Source organism: Atheta coriaria, unplaced genomic scaffold (assembly GCF_025399875.1).
Source record: "Atheta coriaria isolate IRGN ID8LTWV9N9 unplaced genomic scaffold, Caltech_Dcor_3.1 hic_scaffold_3_pilon, whole genome shotgun sequence".
NCBI lineage: Eukaryota > Metazoa > Arthropoda > Insecta > Coleoptera > Staphylinidae > Dalotia > Dalotia coriaria.
In genome coordinates this window covers 2464093-2490964 of record NW_027045445.1, presented here as the reverse complement: position 1 = coordinate 2490964, position 26872 = coordinate 2464093, and the positions used below count along the sequence as shown (strand labels likewise).

Below are 26872 nucleotides of genomic sequence, written 5' to 3'. Positions count from 1 at the left end.
ATTTAACCCAGATGCGTTGATGTATTGCTGCTCAGTTTTCCAAACGATTTTCAGTTGTCAATCAGTACTACGAAGCTGAAGTCGTCTCCGAGTACGTGATCCGTGGTAATACGGCCGTGCTGAAATGTAATATCCCATCGTTTGTCGCGGATTTCGTTCGTGTCGAAGCCTGGGTTGGAAACGACAATCGTGTTTTCACTTATTCCGACGAATACGGTATTTTGAATTGAGAAAATCATATACCCGTCGGTGAAAATTAAAGTACCAGATGCGTGGTTCAAGTTGTCAATATAATTATCGCCTTTTTACAGTGGTTAATCAGTTCTATAAGGCTGAAATTCTCACCGAGTACGTGATCCGAGGCAACACGGCTGTTTTGAAGTGTAGCATTCCTTCGTTTGTCGCCGATTTTGTATCGGTGGATGCGTGGTTAGATGATCAGGGCAATATACTAACTATTGCTAATACCGATTACGGTAATTCGCCCCGAATGATATATTTTATTGGTGCTTGCAGTGGTTTCACAGTTCTACGTGACGGAAGCTGAAAACGAGTACGTCATACGTGGCAATAGCGCTGTGGTAAAGTGCAAGATACCGAGTTTTGTCGCTGATTTCGTGCTGATTGATTCGTGGGTCTCCGATAATGGCAATACATACCGCCAACAAAACGATAATTATGGTACACACAAATTGCTGTCCTCCTTTTCAGTTTCCTACAATACGCTACGAGTTAGATTTAGAAAACAGTTGTAATCGGTGCGTTAAAGTCCCAGATGCGTTCTGTTCGTAGTTGTGGCGCAATCTTACGAAGTTGAAGCCGACAACGAGTATGTTATTCGCGGCAATTCGGCCGTAATGAAGTGCGAAGTGCCTTCCTTCGTATCCGACTTTGTGGTCGTCGAAAACTGGCAGGATTCACAAGGGAATACGTACATAAAAGGCGCCGAATTCGGTACTTAAACTGCAATTGCAGCGCACGGTTTATTTAAATTGTCAAAACGTTTGTTTTGTTCGTAAATAATTTTTATATTTTTACAATTGTCCCAGTTGTGCAACAATTCTATCAGAGTCGCGTCATCGACGAATTCGTGCTTCGAGGCAACACCGGCATTCTGAAGTGTTTGGTGCCGAGTTTCGTTACTGATTTCGTGATCATCGAAGCGTGGATTGCCGAAGATGGCACTACCTTTAAATATGATCCGGATATTAGCAGCAAAAGCAAGAGTGGTAATTTTAATCGCACTAGGATAAATGATATGTTACAGAGCAGTCGGAAATAAGAGTACAGTCAAAGATGTGTTGATTTTATCGTTAATTTTTGATCGTCTTGTGCTTTCAGTTGTGAATCAATATTACGAAGCGCAAGTCTACGACGTGTTTGTGATTAAGGGTAACACGGCCGTCTTCAAATGCCATATTCCCTCGTTCGTGTCCGATCACGTCGAGGTGATCGCGTGGCAGGACACTGGGGCCAATAAATACTTAATGCCTTCGGCTGCCGGCGATTACGGTACTTGAGCGCATATTACCCATTTCCCGATAACCAATCTATTATACGTTGCTTTTTATTTGTTTTTCATCTATTTCTAGCTGGATATTTTACTTACATTTGTAAAATCTACTAGAAATAGAGTACAACTACATCCTGCATGTACTTAATGACTTGTTAGTACATTTTTTAATTTGCAATTTAATCCGATGTCATTTTAACCTTCTACTTCATAATAATTGTCATACGCACAGAGAATGCTCTACTTTCAACAAAAGCTGGGTTTTCACTTAGAATTCTCCTGCAAGTAGTACTAGCACCTGTTGATTCGACTGTTTTTCATCCTTGATAGTCCTTGTTGGTTTGCCCTTTCCTTGTCTCGCCATTAATCCGTCTTATCGCTTCGTCTCGTTTGCGCTCCGGAGTCACGTTAGTTTCGGGGACTGAATATTATACGCGGTGCGCGTGTGCAAAACCTCTATTGTCGCGTTCTCTTGACCCAAATATTCACCCTCGTGCATTCACCCACGTCAACCCGTGCAATTTTCGCAACCCGTGCTTTCAACCGCTAATGCGACAAGATTTGATATAAAATATTTGCTCCACGCATTATCGTCGATAGTGTATAAAATGCGCTTGATCTTTAACCCGCGATAAGGATTTACATTTCAACTCTACAACTGTTTATTGTTTATGGTTTCAGTTACAAATAATTCATATTAAATGAATTGTGTGTGTTCATGCTGAGATCACGATTTCACTAGTAATTTAACACATGCTTTGATGCGTTATCAATTAGTATTTATTTTCGTTTTGCAGTCGTTTCCCAAGCGTACGCCGCGAACGTGATGGACGAGAGTGTGTTGAATGGCAACACGGCGGTCATCAAATGTCACATTCCCAGTTTCGTTAGCGATTATGTATTCGTTACTTCGTGGCTGCAGGTGGAATCCAGAAAGGAGTTTCATCAGACGGATACATACGGTATGCGTCTTAATTAAAGCAAAACCGAAAACAATTCCGTATGCCACAAAATCATTAATAAAACAACAAAAAAGCAAATTAAAACTAAAAGTTAATTATTGACGGTCGTTGCACTCGAATTACGAATACGCCATTTTTTATCGTGGATTCTCGGAAGTAAATTGATTAAAATCAACGCATCTGGGACTTTACTTTCCACTGTTTCGTTGTTTTATCTTTCCTTTCTTTGAATTCCAAGTAGTTTATATTCTGTATGCTTTTTAATGATTAATAGTTATTAATATCCTGCATGCTTATCAATATTTATATAATTTTATATTAACCGCAATTAATGTAGTGGTCATGTGCTTGCATATCTAACGTTTCTTCATGATTTGGTTGATTTATGACTAATTTTTATGTGGTTTTCCAAATATAGATAGCAAATACTTGGTACTCCCCAGCGGTGAGCTGCACATTCGTGACGTCGGACCGGAAGACGGCTACAAGTCCTACCAATGTCGCACCAGGCATCGTCTCACCAACGAAACTCGCATGAGCGCAACGAAAGGTCGTCTTGTCATCACCGGTATGCAAACTTTTCTCAAAATAACTCACAACACTACATACACTTACACACGAGCATAAATTGCATTAAACACGACCCAAATCTCGAACATTTACGCACATTCCGAGCGCGTACAGCATACAGTTGGGCATATTTTCCGGCATTAATGCGGTTTGTAATTTGCTTCTTTGATGGCAGCTGTATGCGTACGTGCAGAAGAAGTCGAAGACGCAAATCACTTCAAGCGGGCAGTCGTGATGCTAGGAATGTAAATCGTTTAAGCGTAAACGATTAGTCTGGCTTCAGAGTATAGATATGCGAATGTAAACCGTCTTGGGTTCTAATATGCGGCGCGACGGGTCGATGAGACGCGAGAAATTATAATAATAGACTATCGAAGTAATGTATCCAAACAATTACGATGGCAGAACAATGCGAATGAAAATTTGTAGTCGACACGTCAATTATATTTCGATTTTAGTCGACGCGTATTTTGAATATTAAATTGGGTTTGCCGTTGATTTCAAGCCTACAACACATAAATAATTCATAGAGAACTTTGTTGTACAGTAGTGTACGAGTAGATATTATTTTAACTTTATTTTACTGATCCATACGCCTCTATGAATTTGATTAATTATTGTCTGAGGATTCGTAAATCGATTGAGTTTTTCAACGAATCTATTAATAAACCATGAATGAAGCACGTGTCTGTTCCGATTTGGCGATGTTGATGTAGTGCTCTGCTAAATTAAAACAAAGGTCTTTACCGCGACGCGAATTGAATTCGTCCTTCATCAAACGTCAATCTCGGTTTACCATCGACTGCGTCGCGAACAAGCTTTTACTTTCGATGTGATTGGATTTTTGGGGAGAGATTTAAAAGCCTAAATAAAATATTCATACGGAAAGGGTGTGAACGGTAGATGTATGAGATTTGTTCATGCCACATTAGGGAACCAATGGGAAGTGTGAAGGAAATTAATCCTGCTCTATAATGTAGTGATTTGCGTGTTCGCTGCGTCTATGCTCGTGAAATACCAACCACAAACACGAACACACTAATATTAACGCATTTATTAATGATAATTTATGGGAAGATTAAGCAGTTTAATGTAATGCGTTAATATTATAACATTAGACTACATTATGGTAAAATAATAAATATTTTATGATCGAGAATTACTTTACCACATTGTAGATAAATAAATATGCGTGATTTCTTTATGACTAATTGCGAATAATTAGTAAATTAAATCTAGAGAATGTTAATCATCACTTTATTTACATACAGGATTAGCAATGAAGATAGCACGCACGTTTTTTCAAACACAACACTCTTATTACACAACTATTGTAATGAAAATTAATGCAAAACAAACAGATGGTAAAACAATATCATTATTTAAACACAGTTCCCACGCATTGAAGTTTATACAACACTCTAATATCTTGGGGAATAATTAAATTGGATTTGTTTTGCATAAGTTTTCATATTTTAAAATAAATATACCTGAATGTTGGGATAGGGTACCCTTGCTTCTCGTACACTGCGGCGGGCACTTTTTGATATAAATTCCGGAGTTTATTATAAATTATAAAAATTATCATTGCGCGATCCTTTCACCAATCCTTAAACCTTTGATTGGGTACCCTGGCCTGATTACAAAATGCGACATTATTGTATTCAGAACCTGTTGGGAGCGTTTTGCCTAAGTTGTCATTTGAGGTGAAGAAGGAGAACCGACAGCCGTCAGGCATTGCTATAGATTTATTATGCCCAGCGCAAGGATTTCCCATTCCCAATAGGAGGTAATTTCAAAGCTGATTGTGTCGTTTGTTACGCACCCCAACATTTTCGTTTTTTATTGTATGGTTTACATATTCGTATCAATGGTGTGTAAATTGTGGCTTTTGTTGCATTGGTATAGAACCCGTTGGAAGCGTTATGCCGAAATTCCCAACTACTGATAGCTCCAGATCGTTTAAAGGTGTTGCCGATGAAAGTTTAACGTTGCTCTGCCCGGCACAAGCGTTTCCGGTTCCTGTTATCAGGTAGGATAGGGCGTTCCCCATTCCAACATGATAGGTCATTTTTTAACTTTTAAAGACACTAGTAGATGTTAATTTTATCATTTAGAGCCTGTGGGTAGTGTTAAACCAAAATTTCCCACAACCGAGAGTTCTAAAACCTTCAGCGGATTTATGGGCTCTAGTTTAACGCTTTTGTGTCCTGCACAAGCGTTTCCGGTTCCACTTATCAGGTATTTAACGAATTAATGTTTTAGAGATTGTAGGGGTGCCCTATTTGTTTGTTATATTAGTTAGTTGTAAGCTGGTACTCTTTTCAGAGCCCATGGGTCAAGTCAAACCTAATATACAGAAACTACCTGCAATTGATGATTCATCAATCGGGTCTACTTTGGCACTGTTGTGTCCTGCTCAAGCGTTTCCCGCACCACTTTATAGGTACTGTAATCAAGGGTATTCTATTCCGTATTCCACCTTCATGAATGTGTTTTATTAAGTCGAGTCACTTGTTGTGCTAATTAGAGCCTGTGGGCACTGTTCAACCTCGTCTCACATCTGGTGATCAGTCTCGCACATCACGCACGATTTCTAATGGAAGTGCTACACTTCTATGCCCCGCACAAGCTTTTCCGGTGCCATTGTACAGGTATAATTGCAGGGTACCCATATCCTTCTATTATACGATTTTTTCTAATTAATGCATGATTGTGTAGAACCGGTCGGCACGGTAGCGCCAAGATGGACGAGTGGCACGTCTAAAATTCAGACATTAGATGGTCGGGAAGCTTCTACTCTCACGCTATTGTGTCCTGCACAAGCGTACCCTGTACCTAATTTCAGGTAATTCATTTGTATTAGCTTAACAGTGAAATTGTTTAGAACCGGTGGGTAGCGTTAAACCAAAATTCCCCACAATGGATAAGAGTCGTGCTTTTGAGGGGGTAGTGCACCTCAGCTTGACGCTATTGTGCCCGGCTCAGGCCTTTCCGGTACCTACGATTAGGTAACTGACTCTTTTGTTGCATGTCTCATAATTACGTAGAACCGATCAGTAGCACATTGCCCAAAGTGTCGTCGAAGAACAAGTTCGACGTAATTGAAGTATCTGCCCAGGCTACCTTAGGCCTAGTATGTCCGGCGCAAGGATACCCTGTCCCAAATTTCAGGTTTGTTTATATTTTTTTCTATCTGTAGAACCTATGGGTACTCGAGCTCCTACTCTCTTGTCAAACGTAAAAGCTACTTGGATTGTAACTAAGGCAGAATTCTCTATGGCTATTTTATGCCAAGCTCAAGGATATCCAGCCCCACAGTTTAGGTACAATTCATATTTATAAGTTTACTAGAAGTAAGGGTATCACTTTCCAATCAATCGAAAACCACAACTGAACATCCACTATTGCAAACATTACGTGTTTCCAGAACCTGTTGCTTCGCGACCTCCAAGTCTCTTATTCGACGTGAAAAGCACGACAATTGAAAAAGTGCAAAGTTACGCGTTGTCTTTATTGTGTCAGGCTCAGGGATTCCCAACACCCGCATTCAGGTGATTTGTCCTTTGAATACCTCTTTCTAATGATTTGTCATCTTGATAGATCCGGTTGGAACACGAGCACCTAAATTGCTCGCTGATTCTAAATTGCGATACATCGAGCGCGAGTCAGGTTTAGAAATTCCACTGTTTTGTCAGGCGCAAGGCTTCCCCGTTCCAAACTACAGGTATTACTAGCTCGATTCTATTTTTATTCGTGTTTATAGAACCAGTTGGTGTAAAAGCACCAGTTTTTTCAACTGATAACGTGGCTAATGGCTTTATAAGACAAGAAGGCACTTCTTTTGCTCTATTGTGTCAAGCTCAAGGGTCTCCTATTCCAAAAATTAGGTAGGTTGATATTTCCACATATTAAATAGTAAATTAAATATTCAGAACCACTTGGTACCAAGAAACCTACATTCTCGAACGACTTAAAGAGTATGGGTTATGAACGATCAATGGGATCAGACCTTTCATTACTGTGCCCAGCGCAAGGGTTACCTTTACCTAACTTTCGGTAGGCTATACTTTTTTACATTCCTATTTGTATTATCATGTACTCGTAGAACCGCTTGGTACCAAGAAACCAACGTTTTCCAATGATTTGAAAGTGATTGGTTACGAACGAAATGAGGATTCGAATATTGCCCTCTTGTGCCCAGCACAAGGATTACCTATTCCCAACTTCAGGTGCGTAATTACTTTCTATCTAATTTTAATATCTTCGTGTAGAACCTGTTGGTTTTAAGAAACCATCCTTCTCGTCCGATTCTAAAGGATTTATATACGAAAGAGAAGTAGATTCTAGCTTTGCAATCTTATGCCCGGCACAAGCTCTACCCATTCCTACATTCAGGTAAATACAGTTTCACATGGTTTCAAAGTAGATATTATTTATTCTTAGAACCCGTGGGTACAAAACCTCCAACATTTTCTTCCGACTCAAACCTGTTCTCGTCTAAACGTCGCGAAGGCGTAAGTTTTGCGCTCTTGTGTCCTGCGCAAGCTTTACCGGTCCCTGCATTCAGGTAATTAGCATTTAAAGTAAATAATGCCTACTTTTGCATATAGAACCCGTTGGGAGTAAACCTCCTTCATTCTCATCTCTATCAAAGAGTTTTACGTACGAACAACATGCCATGAGCAGTTTTGTTCTTCTTTGTCCTGCTCAAGCGTTACCAGTCCCATCATTCAGGTAAATTTAAATTCTTGATTAGTAAATAATATAAAACATTCCTTTAGAACCCGTTGGTAGTAAAGCACCAACATTCTCATCTGAATCGAAAATATTCTCGTCTGAACGTCGGGAAGGTCATAGCTTTGCTCTAGTCTGCCCTGCTCAAGCATTACCTGTTCCAGCATTCAGGTAAAACATTGAACCATTGTTGAGACATGTTTTTTGCGTTATATAGAACCTGTTGGAAGTAAACCCCCGTCGTTTTCGTCACTATCAAAGATTTTTTCATACGATCAGCAAGCTAACGGTAGCTTTGCATTACTCTGCCCTGCGCAAGCATTACCCGTTCCATCATTCAGGTAAATTTGAGTGCATACTCTTATTAATTATAAAATAATACTATATATAGAACCTGTGGGGAGCAAAGGACCCACATTTTCATCCGAATCTAAATCGTTCTCGTACGATCGTCTAGCAAAGAGCAGTTTTGCATTACTGTGTCCGGCACAAGCGCTACCAGTCCCAACATTCAGGTCGGTTTAGCTAGGCTTTAATAATGATAATTTTTGTATATAGAACCCATTGGTTTAAAAGCCCCATCATTTTCAAATGATGCAACGAGTATATCTCTTACTCGTGCAGTTGGTCAGAGTTTTAGCTTGTTGTGTCAAGCGCAAGGGTTTCCTACTCCAGCCTTCAGGTATGGGTATAAAAGTTTATAAACACTATTTTTATATCACGTAGAACCTATTGGTTATACACCTCCTCGACTTCCCCCAAAATCTAAGTTGGATGCTGTTGTTGGACGGAATGAGAAAGTGGTAGTCTTACCATGTGATGCACAGTCTCATCCAGCACCCGCATTCAGGTTGGTAGGATTTTTAGTATTACGCAAAGCAAGGGCTCCCAACATTTCAGGATTACATAAATTTAAATATATTAGGGTCCGAAGGAAATTTCGTCCTTTTCCAGAACCAACAAACAACATAGCCCCGAAAGCCCTTGATCAGAAAATTGGTTTTACATTACTTTCGACTCCCGAAAAGCAAGACGTGTATTTAATGTGTGCGGTAGTTGGGTACCCCGTTCCCTTATTCAGGTTTGTTATCAATGTTACCACTTTAATCCTATTCCAGAACCTACAAATAACATCCCACCGAAAGCCCTCGACGCCAAGTTTGGTTTCTCAATAATTGCAGCGCCCGCAAAACAAGTTGTGTTCTTAATGTGTGCGGTAGTTGGGTACCCGGTCCCCTTATTCAGGTTAGTTATTATGTGTATTCAATACTATCTTCGGGTGAATTACAGAACCCACAGGCAAAATAGCTCCAAAAGTACCGGGGCAAAAATACGAGGGTGGAAAAATTGTGTTAAATCCGACTAATTCAATAGTCGTCATGACTTGTGACGTTGTCGGTTATCCGGTCCCAACATTCAGGTAATTGCGAACACTTGCTTATTACGCATGGTGCACGCTTTCAGAACCAACCAATAATGTCGCCCCTAAAAAGATCGGCGCTCAGTTTGGGGGTTGGATCGTGTTAAATGTTCGTCAAAGCAAAATTGCTTTCATGACATGCTTGGTTAGCGGGTACCCTGTCCCAAGATACGCGTAAGTTTGTATTTTAGCCTGAGGTAAATACTTATTTCAGAGCCTACTAATAATGTTGCGCCTAAAAAAGACGGCGAGATTTTCGAAGGTTGGAAAGTGCTGTCTATACCCGTAGGCGGCGATGCTTGGTTAGGTTGTCAAGTGACTGGTTATCCTGTACCTAGATTTTTGTAAGTTAACTTTGAGTCAATCATGCTAGGGGCGCAGGGATTTACACCAGCACAATTTGCTTCTTTATTTAGTTATCATATTATCACACATAGTTACATTTGGGGAGGTGAGTTTTGGTTTTCCTTATTGCATGGAGGCGGTAAATAGGATTCTGACTTTCTTTTGCACAAGCAACTCATTATGACGTCGTTAATCATAACATGGCTTGGTGTTTTCCATTTTGGTGCTTTTGATGTGTTTATATAATGTATGTTTCACTTCAAGAATAATTTATATTGTGACATATAATGAGGATGCAAAATTAACAGAAAGAATCCTAATTACTGGTTCTTTTCAGAACCAACCAATAATCTTGCACCGAAATTGGTTGGGGAAAGAACCGCATGGAAAATATCTACTTGGTCTTTAAACTCGAGCGTCTGGATCCTATGTCCGGTTGTTGGATATCCTTATCCTTCTTTCAAGTAAGTTTAGAATAATTATTTAAAAGGGCCGGAAAATGTCAATTTTATTAGACATTAAGTCCTTAAATTAATTACGAAGCCAGGGTACTCTATCTAATATATCAAAGTCGGGAAATTAAATTACATTATGAATATTACCAGAACCGACGGGTCAGACCGGACCTAAACTCGCGGGTGACGGCCTTACGAAGCAACAGTCAGCTGCCGGCGGCGCGGTGGCGCTGTTGTGTGACGCGCAGTCGTTTCCGGTGCCCAAAAAGAGGTAAAAGTTTTCCCTTGCACTTTCTACATCCCACTTTCGCTTCCATCGATTTCCTACCGCACAGCGTGACGCTGCCACCGTTCAACCGCTCTATTGGCTTGTTCAAACCCGCCTCCCTTACGGCCCTCGAAATGCAACAAGTGGTTCGCTTCACAACTCCGTTGTGGCGGTCGTTAAACTTTCACCCAGTGCCGCCACCAGTCAGTAGTACGTACGAGCGATGGCGTACCCGACCTTGAACGCGGGGAATTTCGTGAGTATTCAGTGGGTTCACATTGATTTTCAGAACCGACCGGATCAGTGGGACCAAGGTTGAGCAAACACAGCATCGATATTAAAACGGCACGCATTAGCACCAATGTGGTCGTACTATGCTTGGCACAGGCTTTTCCTGTGCCAGTATTCAGGTAGAAAGAGAGTTTATTTCAAAATATTTAAAATTAATTAAAATTTATAATTTTATCGAAACTTAAAAATTGAAAAGTTTTTATTACTTTCTTTTGCGAATACGTAATCCATTGTATATTTGAAATATTTATTTATAAACTTTACGTGAATATGGGATTTACAATTTTAATATGTTGAGTTAACATGTTTCGCCCAGAGGGCGAAAGTGAGTTTTATGAAGATGCCCTCTGGGCGAAACATGTTAACTCAACATATTAAAATTGTAAATCCAATATTCACGTAAAGTTTATAAATAAATATTTGAAAAGTTTTTGTGATCATTTACTAAAGAACGCAATTGGTTCTTATTTCATAACAATATTAAGATAAAAACTTTTCAATTTTATAAGTAATTTATTAAGATTCTATTTTCGAATATCTTTTGCAGATGGTATAAATTCGTCGAAGGAACAAGCCGAAAACAAGCAATTGCTCTGAATGAGCGGGTGAAGCAGGTTGCAGGCACTCTGATTATTCGCGAAGCTAAAGTTGAAGATTCTGGGAAATATCTTTGCGTTGTCAATAATTCTGTTGGAGGCGAAAGCGTTGAAACTGTCCTGACTGTAACTGCCCCCTTGAAAGCAACCATTGAACCCAAAGTACAAACCATTGATTTTGGTCGTCCTGCTGTATTCACTTGCAACTTCGAAGGCAACCCGATCAAAACCGTAAACTGGCTCAAGGATGGCCACAAATTGGACCACACCGAGGCTATTCTCCGCATCGAAGCCGTACGCAAAGAAGACAAGGGCATGTATCAATGTTTTATCCGCAACGACCAAGAGAGTGCCGAAGCAACCGCCGAACTCAAACTGGGCTCCCGTTTCGAACCGCCACTTATCAAGCAGTCCTTCGATGAGCAAACACTCAGACCCGGCCCATCTACTTCACTGTACTTGTCCTGCAGCGCATCCGGCACACCTACACCCGAAATTACCTGGGAATTGGATGGACGTCGTCTCTCTAACACCGATCGTTATCAAATTGGCCAATATGTTACTGTGAATGGTGATGTGGTTTCAAATCTAAATATCAGTGCGATTCATACCATCGACGGTGGTATTTACAAGTGCGTGGCTAGCAGTAAAGTTGGTTCTGCTGAGCATCAGGCTAAAATCAGTGTTTACGGTGCTCCGTTTGTGCGTTCTATGGAAAAGCAAGCTATCGTTGCTGGTGGCACCCTTATTGTGCATTGCCCTGTGGCAGGATACCCGATTGACACCATCGTCTGGGAACGTGACTCACGTGTGCTTCCTACCATCAAGAAACAGAAGGTATTCCCCAACGGCACGCTTATCATCGAGAATGTTGAGAGGTCTTCTGATCAAGCTACCTACGTCTGCGTCGCCAAGAACTCACAAGGACACAGCGCACGTGGAACACTTGAAGTTCAAGTCATGGGTGAGTGATTATTCAGTTATTATTAGTACATAAGTTTCAGGATTGAACGGGCCATTGATGATACCAGTGTGGGACGATATATTTCATGTGATTTTGCAAATTTACAGGAATTTACTTTCAGAGATGATTTTATATGGTGTGTTTTATGTCGGAAATATTTTTTACTTTATCACAGGTGATTTTTGTATTTTATTTCAAAGGAACAAGTTGTTTTGCTAGTAATGCGGCTGGAAAATCGTTGAAAGCGTCGCGTTACAAGTGAATGGTGCCACATGAATTAAAAGTCACCGTAGCAAGGCAATTACGCTTCAAATTTTGCTCTTATAGTTCAGCCACAGATCGTTGCATTCGATTTTGGGGATGAGCCCATCAATTGGGGCGACGTAACTTCACTACAGTGTTTAGTCAACAAGGGTGACCTTCCTGTCGAGATCGTTTGGACATTTAATGCACAACCTGTTGCATCAGTGCAAGGCGTGTCCGTCGGAAAAATGAACAAACGCATCAGCACGCTTAGCATTGATAACGTGCACGCCGAACACGCCGGAATATATACGTGCACAGCCAAAAACAAGGCTGGAGAAACATCACACTCTGCCGAATTGAATGTCAATGGTATTCGCGTTGTTTAATTCATTATTTCACTCTTTTAATTTCTATTCAGTTGCTCCACAAATTTCCCCATTCTTCTTCGAAGACTTGGCCAATTCGGGCGACACTGTCTCTATTCAATGCACAATTACGAAAGGTGACATGCCCCTAAACATCACTTGGACTTTGAACAATAAGACAATTGGCGATGATTACGGCATTACCGTGATGAAATTGAAGCGCTTCTCGACACTTAACATCGATTCAGTACAGGCCGAACATGCTGGACTATTCACTTGTATTGCGAGCAATCGTGCCGGCGAGACTAGCTATTCAGCGGTTCTAAACGTCAACGGTAATTATGTGTAGTGCACGCGTATTAATGCGAAATTGTTGACATACAGTGGCTCCGCAAATCGTTCCGTTCTTCTTTGAAGACTCCGTTAATTCCGGCGACACTGTTTCCATACAATGCATCATTTCCAAAGGCGATTCACCCTTGAAACTAATTTGGACTTTGAACGATAAAATTATTGAATCTGATGAGCGAATTCTTATTATGAAGACGAAACGTGTTAGCTCGTTGACTATCGAATCAGTTCAAGCGGAGCATGCTGGTGAATTTGCGTGCAAAGCGTCGAATGTTGCTGGGGAGAGTTCATACTCGCAAATTCTGAATGTCAACGGTACTATTTGTCTATCAAGAAGTTGTAGCACATTTGTTCTTGCATGTAATATTTAGAAGAATTTTCTTTTGGTCAGTACCACCTCAAATATTTCCCTTCGAGTTTGGAGAGTCGTTGAACGAAGGTGAAACCGCTTCATTACAATGCAGTATTACAAAGGGTGATAATCCAGTTGAGATTAACTGGTACATTAATGGAAAACCAACGAGCTACTACGAAGGTGTTTATACTGGGAAACTAGGGAAACGTATGAGTAGCTTAAGCATCGAGAGTGTAGGCGCAGATCATTCTGGTGATTATACGTGCAGCGCTACAAATACAGCAGGATCAACGAATTTCACCACAACATTATCAGTCAACGGTATTTTGGGGATTACTTTTCAATAATTATTTTTATTTCCAAACAGTACCTGTCCAAATTTTACCATTTGATTTCGGAGAGGAGCCGATCAATTCCGGCGAATTCGCAACTGTTCAATGCGTTGTTTCGAAAGGCGATTTTCCAATTTCATTCACATGGAAACACAACGATAAGGAATTAGACCAATCTTTAGGTGTTACTGTGTCGAATACCAATCGACGCATTAGTACTTTGTCTATCGAATTAGTTCAAGCTGTGCACATGGGAAATTATTCTTGCACTGCTCACAATCCCGCTGGGGAAACCACCCATTCCGCTGAACTGAACGTCAACGGTAACTTTAATCAACAATATGTTCGACTTCTTTAGTTTGCAATGGGTTATATTCTTTAGTTCTTGCTTGAAATTCCTCAGTAGAGTTTGAATTTTATTTCAGTTCCTCCCCAAATTCTACCTTTTGATTTTGGAGAAGATGTTCTTAATTCCGGCGAATCGACATCTTTACAATGTTCGATTATCAAAGGAGATCTTCCAATAGACATTGTTTGGTTACACAACGGTAAACCAGTTGAAAGTGGAGCTGGTTTAACAATGATGCGTATGAACAAAAAGATATCGATGTTGTCAATTGATCCGATTAATGCGGAACACTCGGGTGAATTTACCTGCCTTGCGAAGAATAAAGCAGGGTCAACGAGCCATTCGGCAATGCTTCTTGTTAACGGTAACTTTTAATTCAACTAATAGTTTTTGGTTTTTATATTTCCCAGTTGCTCCCATTATCTTACCCTTTGACTTCGGTGAGGAACCGATAAATTCTGGTGATTCTACGTCTCTGATGTGTTCAATTAGCAAAGGAGATTTACCAATTGATATTTATTGGCTACATAATATCAAAACAATCGATTCAAACGATGGTATAATTGCGAATAAAGTGGGCAAAAAGGTTGCGAATTTGATCATCGACAGCGTACAAGCTTTCCATGCTGGCGAATATACTTGTGTGGCCAGGAACAAGGCTGGGATGACCAGCTACTCAACATATTTACATGTTAATGGTACTTATTCAGTGTGTTTTGCTTGCTTTTTCCAATGTAGATGTTTTTGCGTATATTTATTCCTTTATTCATTTAATCCAAGATATTTCGAAGACGATGTTTATAAATTACACTTTACAAAGGGTAATAGACTTATTCGTTCCACATTAATTATGAATGGTATTGATAGATCATTCATCATTTATGATTTCAAGTTGTCCCTCAAATACTCCCATTCGATTTCGGCGAGGAGCCAATTAATTCTGGCGAATTGACTTCTGTAACCTGTGCGATTAGCAAGGGCGACTTGCCTATGAATATAACATGGTTACGTGAAAATCAACCTGTTGAGCGAACCGAAGGCATTTCGACAGTTCGAGCTAATAAAAAGGTTAGCATGTTAACCATTGATAACGTACAGGCTCATCATGTGGGCGAATACACCTGCGTTGCGACTAATTTTGCTGGGACTACCAGTGTATCATCGTATTTACACGTCAACGGTACAAATATTACTACGTTTTATTTTTATTTTTTATACTTATATCCATATCATCCCAAAAATCGTGCCCAACAAATACTTAGATTCGTTTAGGATAAAGAATGAGATATAATTGCCTTGCTACGGTCTTTTCAACTAATTTAAACGAAAATTAATTCAATTTTTTGTGGGTGACATTCAGTGTTACCACAGATAATTCCCTTCGATTTCGGTGACGAACCGATTAATTCTGGAGACATGACTTCTCTCATGTGCACTGTGAGCAAAGGAGATCTCCCTGTTAAAATCAGCTGGATGCACAATAACAAAACTATCAACGAGGCCGACGGTATTTCGATCAACAAAGTTAACAAGAAGTTAAGCACACTGAGCATTGAATCAGTGCAAGCTATTCACGTGGGCGAATATTCATGTGTTGCAACAAACAAAGCGGGCACAACGAGATACTCTTCTTATTTGCATGTCAACGGTACAACTTCAAAACATTCTTAGTAGTTATTTATTTTTTGCTTGCTTAGTATTGCCCCAAATACTACCTTTCGATTTCGGTGAAGAACCTATCAATTCCGGAGACTCAACCACAATGATGTGCTCGATTAGCAAAGGCGATTTACCAGTCAGCATTACATGGATGCATAACAATAGCACTGTGCAGACAACAGATGGATTATTTATAACTTCTAGCAAAAAGTTCAGCACGCTTACTATTGATGCGGTGCGTGATGTTAATATGGGCGAATATACTTGTGTCGCAAAGAATAGGGCGGGCACAACAACATATTCATCATATTTACACGTTAATGGTAGATATCTACATCAATTGCTATTTTTGTATTTTAAGTTCTTCCGCAAATTCTTCCCTTTGATTTCGGTGATGAACCGATTAACTCCGGAGATTCGTTGTCGATAATGTGTTCGATTATAAAAGGCGATTTACCAGTCGCAATTACTTGGCTACATAACAACGAAACTTTGTCCAATGGTGAAGGCATTTCCATTACTCAAGTGAATAAGAAATTAAGCACGCTGAGCATTGATTCAGTGCATGCCTTGAACATTGGCGAGTTTACATGTGTCGCCTCGAATAAAGCAGGCGCTTCTACATATTCATCATATTTACACGTCAACGGTATTTATATTTCATTCTGTAGTATTCTGGTGCTTTTAGTTCTTCCACAAATCCATCCTTTTGATTTTGGTGAAGAACAAATCAATTCTGGCGAATCAGTATCGCTCACTTGTTCGATAAGCAAAGGCGATTTGCCAGTTCAAATTTCGTGGCTTTATAATAATCGCACGATTGACGAATTCGAAAATAGCGGCATACTAGCAAGACAAGCTTCGAAAAAAATTAGCAATTTGGAAATTGATTCGGTACAGGCTAATCATATCGGCGAGTACACATGCACGGCAACAAACAAGGCCGGAACTACAACATATTCCGCATATCTTCATGTCAACGGTTTGTTTGATGAAATTTTACGTTTATTTAGTTTTACCACAAATCCACCCTTTCGACTTCGGCGAGGAGACCATTAACTCCGGAGAATCCGTTTCGTTAACTTGTTCAATCAGCAAGGGTGACTTGCCGGTGAAAATTTCGTGGCTATATAATAATCAGTCAGTCGAAACTAGTTATGGTATTGTAACAACTCAGGTGTCGAAGAAAATGAGCACTTTGGAAATAGATTCTGCTCAAGCTGTTAATATTGGGGAATATACCTGTATTGCAACGAATAAAGCTGGCACCACGACGTACTCGGCATATCTTCATGTTAACGGTACATAGTAGTTATGTGTTGCTAATATTATGTTTTAATTTAGTACTCCCACAAGTCCACCCCTTTGATTTTGGCGAGGAACAAATTAATTCTGGTGAATCAGTTTCATTGACTTGTTCGATAAGCAAGGGTGATTTGCCTGTGGAAATTGATTGGTTGTATAATAATAAGACTATTAGAGAGGCAGAAGGCGTGTCTGCTACCAAGGTGGGCAAAAAAGTCAGTACATTGACTATTGATAATGTGCAAGACTTTAATATTGGCGAGTACACGTGCACTGCAACCAACGGAGCCGGAACCACGCGATATTCAACTTATCTTCATGTTAATGGTACTTAAACTTAGTTTTTGTACAAGCTAACATTATCATTTCCTTCAGTTTTACCACAAATTCATCCCTTTGACTTTGGTGAAGAGTCGATTAATTCTGGAGAATCAGTGTCGTTGATGTGCTCAATAAGTAAGGGCGATTTGCCGGTTGCAATTTCGTGGATGTTTAATAATAAAACATTAATCGAAAGCGAGGGCGTCTTGGCCAGACAGGTTTCTAAGAAAACCAGCAATTTGGAAATCGACTCGGTTCAAGCGCATCACATTGGCGAATACACTTGTACCGCGACGAACAAGGCAGGCACAACGACGATTTCTGCATATTTACATGTTAACGGTATTCATTTAATTCATCTTGTGAATGTAGTTTTTAATATTTAGTTCTTCCACAAATCCATCCTTTTGACTTCGGGGAGGAGCTGATTAATTCGGGAGAGTCGGTAACATTGACATGTTCAATGACTAAAGGAGATTTGCCAGTTACGCTTGCATGGTTATATAACAATAAAACTTTGTTGGAGAGCGAGGGTGCTATGGCAAAACAAGTCTCAAAGAAAACTAGCAATTTAGAAATAGACTCGGTACAGGCTCATCACATCGGCGAATATACTTGTACTGCGACGAACAAAGCTGGAACCACTAGTTATTCGGCATATTTACACGTGAATGGTAATGTGCTTCTTTTGATGTCACGTTTTTATCTTTAGTTCTACCTCAAATCCATCCCTTCGATTTCGGAGAAGAACCCATCAATTCCGGAGAACTTGTGTCTCTCATGTGTTCGATTAGTAAAGGCGATTTACCGCTTACTATCAACTGGTTATACAATAATCAGAGCATCACCTTAGTTGATGGGGTAATGGCACGTCAAGTGTCGAAGAAAATGAGTACTTTAGAAATTGAATCAGTACAAGCTCACCACATCGGCGAATACACTTGTACAGCAACAAATAAAGCAGGAACTTCAAGTTATTCTGCATATTTACATGTGAACGGTACTAGTTTATATATTTTGCTTAGATGTAGTTCTTTAATCTTTAGTTCTTCCACAAATTCATCCCTTTGAGTTCGGAGGAGAGTCGGTAAATGCTGGCGATTCTGTGTCAGTAACATGTACAATCAGTAAAGGGGATCTACCCATCGAGGTATCTTGGTTGTTCAACAATAACAGTGTTTCGGAAAGTGATGGAATCACTGTATCTAGAGCAACACGAAAAATTTACACATTAGGAATTGATTCTGTGCAAGCACATCACATTGGTGAATATTCTTGTACAGCTTCTAATTCGGCTGGCACAACAAGCTATTCAACATATCTACATGTAAACGGTACTTATCTGTAATTTTAACGCTCAGCACGTACTTGTTGCTTATTTAGTACTACCCCAAATCCATCCCTTCGATTTTGGTGAAGAACCTATTAATTCCGGTGAGTTGGTGTCGTTGATGTGTTCAATCAGCAAAGGGGACCCTCCCTTGACCATTCAATGGTTGTATAATAATGAGAGTATTCGTGCTCTTGATGGAGTAATGGCGAAACAAGTGTCTAAGAAAAGTAGCCATTTGGAAATTGATTCAGTACAAGCACATCACATTGGTGAATATACCTGTACAGCCACAAACAAAGCTGGCACATCAAGTTTCTCTACGTATTTACATGTGAACGGTACGAGTGTTTACTTATATTTATACGTAGCATTTTAATCTTTAGTTCTTCCGCAAATCCATCCCTTTGACTTCGGCGAGGAGCAGATTAATTCGGGTGATTCAGTTTCACTCACTTGCTCTATATCTAAGGGTGATATTCCTATTAAGGTTGAGTGGTTGTTTAACAATCAGACAATTCAAGAAAGTGATGGCATTGTTGCTACGAAAGCAACGAGGAAAATTTATACACTTGGCATCGATTCTGTACAAGCTCATCATATAGGGGAATATACTTGTACAGCGTCGAACAAAGCTGGGACAGCAAGATATTCTACATATCTACATGTCAATGGTATTTATCTGCATTATTCATTGTCTCACACGCTTGTCATTCCATAGTTTTACCTCAAATCCATCCCTTTGACTTTGGCGAAGAACCCATCAATTCCGGAGAGTTGGTTTCGTTAACCTGCGCAATAACTAAGGGCGATCTACCATTGACTATTAATTGGTTGTATAAGAACCAATCTGTTTCTTCTCTTGATGGTGTCATAGCGAAACAAGTATCGCGAAAAACTAGTAATTTGGAAATAGATTCTGTACAAGCGCATCACATTGGTGAATACACTTGCACCGCAACGAACCAAGCAGGAACTTCGAGTTATTCTGCATATTTACATGTTAACGGTACTGTCTTTAATGTCTTACTTTGATATTGCACTTTTTATTGTTAGTTCTTCCTCAAATCCATCCCTTTGACCTTGGCGAAGAACCTTTGAATTCCGGCGAAACTATGACATTAACTTGTACGATCGTAAAAGGCGATTTACCTGTGAACATTACATGGCTTTTTAACGATTTTCCTATCGACAAGAGTTCCTCTGATGGTATGAGTATCACAAATGTTGGAAAGAAGAACAGCATGTTAAATATTGACTCTGTGCAAGCACATAATATCGGTGAATATGTTTGCGTTGCGTCTAACAAAGCAGGCACTGGAAGATATTCTACGTATTTAAGCGTTAATGGTACTTTATGTTAAAATATTCTAAGCATGCAACATTTTTGATGTTCCTTTAGTTTTACCACAAATTCATCCCTTCGATTTCGGCGAGGAGCCTGTCAACTCTGGCGAATCCATCACTCAAGTTTGTTCGATAAGCAAAGGCGATTTACCAGTCGTAATTACTTGGCTATTTAATAACGCAACTATTGAAGATTCCTTTGGTATAACGATTACAAAGCTGAAAAAAAGCAGCATGTTGAGTATCGACTCGGTGCAAGCTCACAACATTGGCGAATACACCTGCACAGCTACCAATAAAGCAGGAACGACGGGATATTCATCTTACCTTCACGTCAATGGTACATTTTTGCATGATATTCTTTAGAAGCGCATATTTTCTCCTTGTTTAGTCCTGCCTCAAATTCACCCGTTTGACTTTGGCGAGGAGCCTATAAACTCCGGCGAATCTCTCTCGCTGACGTGCTCAATAAGCAAAGGCGACCTGCCGGTTGACATCGTGTGGCTTCTTAACAATCAAACGCTCGCTGAGACCGACGGCATATCCATCAGCCGGGTGAACAAAAAGCTCGGCACGTTGAGTATTGATTCGGTGCAAGCTCAACATATCGGCGAATATACATGTTTGGCAACAAATAAGGCCGGAGCTGCGAGATATTCAACATTTTTACATGTTAATGGTATACACAGTTTAATGTGATTTTAATTTATTTCCACATAGTCCTGCCTCAAATCGTTCCATTTGACTTTGGTGACGAAGCAATTAATTCTGGGGATTTAACTTCGGTCATGTGCTCAATTAGCAAGGGTGATTTACCAGTCGCAATTACATGGCAACACAACAATAAAACAATAGATGAATCGTATGGCGTGTCGATTACGCAAGTAAACAAAAAGATCAGCACGTTGAGTATTGACTCTGTGCAGGCGCATAATATCGGCGAATATACTTGTAGCGCACGTAACAAGGCTGGAACTTCGAGTTATTCAACATTTTTACATGTCAACGGTACTTTCTTAGTTGTTTTATTCATGTTTTATTAAGTTTTCCTACTGTATCGTAGTACTTCCACAAATCGTTCCTTTCGACTTCGGAGATGAGGCCATAAACTCGGGCGACGTTACTTCGTTAACTTGCACAGTGAGCAAAGGCGATTTACCCGTCACAATCAGCTGGATGCTGAATAACCGTTCAATTAGTGACGGCGATGGTATTTCCATGACCCAGGTCAACAAAAAGATCAGCATGTTGAGCATTGATTCTGTGCAAGCATATAATATCGGCGAATATACATGTGTTGCAACGAATATAGCAGGAACATCGAGTTATTCTACTTATCTACACGTGAATGGTACTATTGCATGTTTATTTTTTTATAGTATTGCCTCAAATACATCCCTTCGACTTTGGCGAAGACCCTATCAATTCTGGCGAATCCCTTTCGTTGACTTGTTCGATCAGCAAGGGTGATATGCCCGTTACAATCAACTGGTTATTCAACAACCAGACAATTGACTTGGATGCCGGTGTTTCTATTATAAAAGTGAACAAAAAGAACAGCATGTTGAACATTGACTCTGTTCAAGCTCATAATATAGGAGAATACGCCTGCACAGCTACGAATAAAGCTGGCACATCGAGATATTCTACATATCTACACGTTAATGGTACAATTTTGATTTGTTTGAAATTATTATGTTCTACTCAGTTCTTCCCCAAATCGTTCCCTTTGACTTTGGTGACGAAGATATCAACTCTGGCGATTTAGCATCGCTCACTTGTTCGATTAGCAAAGGTGATTTACCAGTCGCAATTACTTGGCAACACAACGATAAGACAATAGACGTCGCGGACGGCGTGTCAATTACACAGGTCAATAGAAAGATCAGCACGCTGAGTATTGACTCAGCGCAAGCGCATAATATCGGAGAATATACCTGCATAGCTACGAATAAAGCGGGAACATCTCGTTACTCGACGTATTTGCACGTTAATGGTACTTACTTATCTACTCGTTTTGTTATAGTCGTTTGTTTTGCTTTCTGTAGTCCTTCCACAAATTCTTCCCTTTGACTTTGGTGAAGAGCCTATCAATTCAGGCGATTCGACGTCTATCACGTGCTCGATTAGCAAAGGTGATTTACCGATCAACATCACTTGGACTTTAAATGGCAAGCCGATTCAGATGAACGAATACGGCATAAAAATCAATCAGGTGACGAAGAAGTTGAGCGCGCTTAGCATTGACTACGTCGACGCAAATCACGTCGGTGAATATTCCTGCGTTGCCGCAAATAAAGCTGGTGTCAGTCTATCCACTGCATATTTACACGTGAACGGTATACGAGTACTTTATTTATAAAACAAGACATCGGTGCTTTAGTTGCATTTATATCTCTGCATGCAGTAGCGCATATGTTATTTCCTTTTTTATCCATCCAGTGCCACCGCAAATTTCTGCATTTGAATTTGACGATGGCGTGAACAAAGGAGACGCTATTTCGACATCGTGTAATGTGAACAAAGGCGATTTACCGCTGACAATTGAATGGAAATTAAATAACCAACCGATTAGTGAAACAGAAGGTGTGATCGTCAATTTGGTCGGCAAACGCGGAAGTTACTTGAGCATTGATTCCGTCGATGCGGTGCATGCAGGCACGTACACGTGCCATGCTGAAAATAAAGCCGGATATGATATGTACTCCACAACGCTTAACGTCAACGGTAACACGATATATCAACTTACTTTGTATGTTTCTTGCATCCGATTTAGTTCCACCTCAAATCCTTCCGTTTGAGTTTGAAGAAAAGGTTAACACTGGCGATACAATTTCCGCAACTTGCAGCGTTAACAAGGGCGATTTTCCCATTGAAATATTTTGGACTTTGAATAATAGAACTGTTGATCAATATGGAGGCATTTTAGTCAGTGCTATAGGAAAACGCGCAAATTACATGAGCATTGAAGTCGTGGACGCATCGCATGCGGGCGAGTTTACGTGCCACGCACGAAATCCCGCCGGGACGACGAGCTACACAACGGAATTGCATGTGAATGGTACATTTTAATTATAGTTGGTCGTTGTGTTTTTCCACATTTCAGTTCCGCCTCAAATTGTTCCCATTGAACTCGGTGCAGAGAAATTTAACACAGGCGATATGGTTTCGTTGACCTGTACGGTCAATAAAGGCGATTTGCCGTTGAAAATTACGTGGACCTTAAACGGGAAAACTGTTGACGAGGTGCAAGGCGTCATTGTTAATTTGGTCGGTGTGCGGAGGAGTTATTTAAATATTGATAATATCGACGCTGAACATGCAGGCGAATATGTTTGTCATGCTAGGAACTCTGCGGGAGTGACAAGTTACTCTGTTGAATTACAAGTCAACGGTAACAGTATACTGTTTCCATTTTTAATTGCAATTTTACACGCTTTTTCGAAATTGCTTACTATTTTTGATTTATTCCAGTACAACCGCATATAATACCATTTGATTTCGAAGGCGAAGTGAATAATGGTGACAGTGTACAGCTAAATTGTTACGTAAATAAGGGGGATTCTCCAATTCAAATTTCATGGTTGTTAAATGATAAACCGATTGAGTATGACGATGTTTCAATGGTACCTTTTGGTGGTAGAACAAATATTCTAACAATAGGGTCGGTACAGGCTCATCATATGGGCAACTACACTTGTAAAGCTGAAAATCGAGCTGGTTTCTCTACACATTTGGCCATTCTTCTGGTTAATGGTAATTTTTGTACATACAACGCGTTCAAATCCTATTTTCCTTATAGTTCAACCGCAAATTTTGCCTTTTGACTTTGGAGAAGAAAGTATTAATGCTGGTGACATGGTTACTGCGATTTGTTCAGTGAACCGAGGTGATTTTCCCTTAAACATTACTTGGTTCTTGAATGGCAAGAACGTGGGTACAATGGAAAGTATTCAGGTGTTTCATACAACGAAACGCACCAGTCAGATTTCTATAGATTCAGCACAAGAAGAACATTCTGGAGAATATTCTTGCGTGGCTCATAATCGAGCTGGCAGTTCATCATATTCTGCTAATCTTCTAGTCAATGGTATTGTCTGCATTTCAGTTTCAAGTAGTGTTTGTTTTTTATTAGTGCAACCGCAAATCCATCCCTTCGACTTTGGTGAAGACCCCATTAACTCTGGTGATATTGTATCAGTTACCTGCTTTGTGAATAAGGGCGATCTGCCGATTAATATAACTTGGTACTTGAATCATAAGCCTATTGATACCTCCGAAGGCATTTCGATATTTTTAACGAATAAACGCAGCAGTCAACTATCCATCGAAAACGTACAGGCCGTGCACTCCGGAGAATTCACTTGTGAAGCAGCTAATTCAGCGGGCAAAGCAATCCATAGTGCCCTTCTGCATGTTAACGGTATTTTATCAAACTGTTATAGTTTTGCCCAAACTCCTTCCATTTACCTTCGGCGACGAACCCTCATTCCTTGGCGAGTCTACTATCGTGCAGTGCAGCGTGTCAGCTGGCGACATGCCCGTGCAATTCACTTGGTTTCGTAACGGACAACCACTTGTTGATGACGGCAATCACAAAATAGGTTCATTCGGCAAGAAGACTTCGGTGTTGAGTATCGATTCGCTGTCGGAGGAGCACGCGGGGCATTACACGTGCGTCGCACATAATCGTGCAGGAATGTCCAGCGTGCAAGCTGAATTGAGTGTTAAGGGTATTTAATTTCAGGCTTATAAGATTGCCACCACTAGTTACTAATATTGCACGTGTTTGTTATTTTCCACATTCAAGTTCCGCCTCGAATTACCCCATTCGTATTTGAAGACAATCCGTTGCACGAAGGACAGTATGTGCAAGTGACTTGTTTAGCGTCTGAGGGTGATTTGCCAATAACGATTCAGTGGACGCTGAATGGTGAAAGTTTAGATAAATTTCCTGAAGTATCAGCAGCGAAGATGGGTAGACGTAGTTCATTTTTAACTATTGAAGCTGTATCGTACACACACGTCGGAAATTTCTCTTGCAGGGCGAGCAATAAAGCGGGAGAATCGATTTATACTTCACAATTATTCGTCAACGGTATTTAAAACTTTAAAAATAATTGTTTGATTGTTTTTCCTAAAGATCACCTTTGTTTTCCAAACAAATATCTTGTTAGGTCGTCATTAGTTGTCTTTTGAATCTTCAACAAATACTTTCGTTTCTAGTTTTACCGAAACTTCTTGCGTTTTCTTTCGGCGATGAACCTGCTTTTCTCGGAGATTCAACCAATGCCCAATGCAGTATATCAGTCGGAGATATGCCAATTCAATTTACGTGGTATCTAAATGGTATTCCTCTCACACAGGATGCTAATATAAAAATAGGTTCATTTGGTAAAAAAATGTCAGTTTTGACAATTGATTCACTATCGGAAGAACATGCAGGAAATTACACCTGTGTGGCACATAATCGCGCAGGAATGGCCAGTGCAGTAGCTGACTTAACTGTAAAGGGTACCTAAATTTAAGTTCTAAGATTGCCAGTATAATGACACTAAATGCACGTGTTCCTTTTGTCAGTCCCACCCAGAATCACGCCTTTTGTTTTCGAAGACAATCCTTTGCACGAAGGACAATATGTGCAAGTTATTTGCATTGCACCTGAAGGTGATCTACCGATTCAAATAGAATGGACGTTAAACGGCAAACAATTGAGCGAATTCTCTGAAGTGCAGGCGGCATCAATGGGTCGACGAAGCTCATTACTAACAATCGAAGCAGTATCTTACACGCACGTTGGAAATTACTCCTGCCGAGCGAGCAATAAAGCTGGCGACATGACGTACTCATCACAGCTACTTGTCAATGGTATTGATTACTAAATAATTCCACTGTGTGTTTATCCCGTAGTTCTACCTCGGATTAGTCCTTTTGAGTTCGAAGACGCCCCGTCGGAAACCGGGCAATACAACAACGTGCAATGTAGTGTCCCGCAGGGAGATTTTCCGCTCACAATTTCGTGGTTGTTCAATTCGCGACCAATAGACACACTTGAGAATGTTCTCATAACCGCTGTTGGAAAACGCAGTAGCTCCTTGTCGATCGAATCCATAAATTACGAGCACGCCGGGAACTACACTTGCAGGGCGGCTAATAGAGTCGGATCTTCAGAGTTTACCGCGCAATTAATCGTCTATGGTTAGTCAAATATTGTAATCGCTTGAAATACAGTTGTGTTTTTTTCTGTTTTGTTAGTTTTGCCTCACATTGTGCCCTTCGAAATACCTTCAGTTAACATCGGCCAAGCCCTGCAGGTTACATGCTTGGTTTCCGAAGGTGACCAACCATTGAAGTTCACATGGAGATTCAATGGGAAAAAGCTGGAAAGCACCGAGGGCATTCTTTCCATTTCGAAATTCGGCAAAAGCGCCAGCGGGTTGTTTATTGACGAGACTCTCGTTCAGCATGCTGGCAATTACACGTGCACGGCGCGAAATAAGGCCGGTGCCGTGCACATGACCAAAACGCTGGCCGTTCACGGTAGCCTGACTTATTCTTTCTGTCTGCCAATCGCAAGCAAACCATCTTTGATCTAATACGGCTTTCTGACATTGACAATGAAACATTACTAGTCTTTGCACAAACATAGGTCATGTTGTGTGTGAGTCGTATAACCATTCGTGTGTTTTTTTTGTGGGCGTAGGGACAATTAGCTTCATCTGAATAAATATCTCAGCCAAGTCATCCTTCATATCATCCTCACATCCTTATCATTTATCAACTATTGGCTG

The 26872-nt window shown here is 40.3% G+C and overlaps 1 protein-coding gene across 34 annotated transcripts in view; it reads left to right on the top strand.

Annotated features, from left to right (window-relative positions):
• Window positions 1–26872, top strand: part of Dscam1 (Down syndrome cell adhesion molecule 1) — a 42925-nt gene that overhangs the window by 5530 nt on the left and 10523 nt on the right. For 5 of the 34 annotated variants that reach the window (XM_065299417.1, XM_065299430.1, XM_065299428.1 and 2 more), the window contains exons 3-7: window positions 1050–1229; window positions 2894–3043; window positions 9073–9202; window positions 11109–12121; window positions 25662–25949. In XM_065299417.1, the coding sequence (XP_065155489.1) occupies window positions 1050–1229; window positions 2894–3043; window positions 9073–9202; window positions 11109–12121; window positions 25662–25949 (1761 nt within the window). Of the gene's footprint in view, window positions 1–54; window positions 217–311; window positions 477–516; window positions 682–1049; window positions 1230–2310; window positions 2476–2893; window positions 3044–5373; window positions 5492–5766; window positions 5894–6095; window positions 6220–6247; window positions 6372–6648; window positions 6773–6980; window positions 7105–9072; window positions 9203–9884; window positions 10012–11108; window positions 12122–16791; window positions 17080–17122; window positions 17411–18450; window positions 18739–21144; window positions 21433–21460; window positions 21749–23555; window positions 23838–25661; window positions 25950–26336; window positions 26622–26872 lie in introns of those variants that run through there. The other 29 variants (XM_065299401.1, XM_065299426.1, XM_065299416.1 and 26 more) reach the window with 27 other exon arrangements.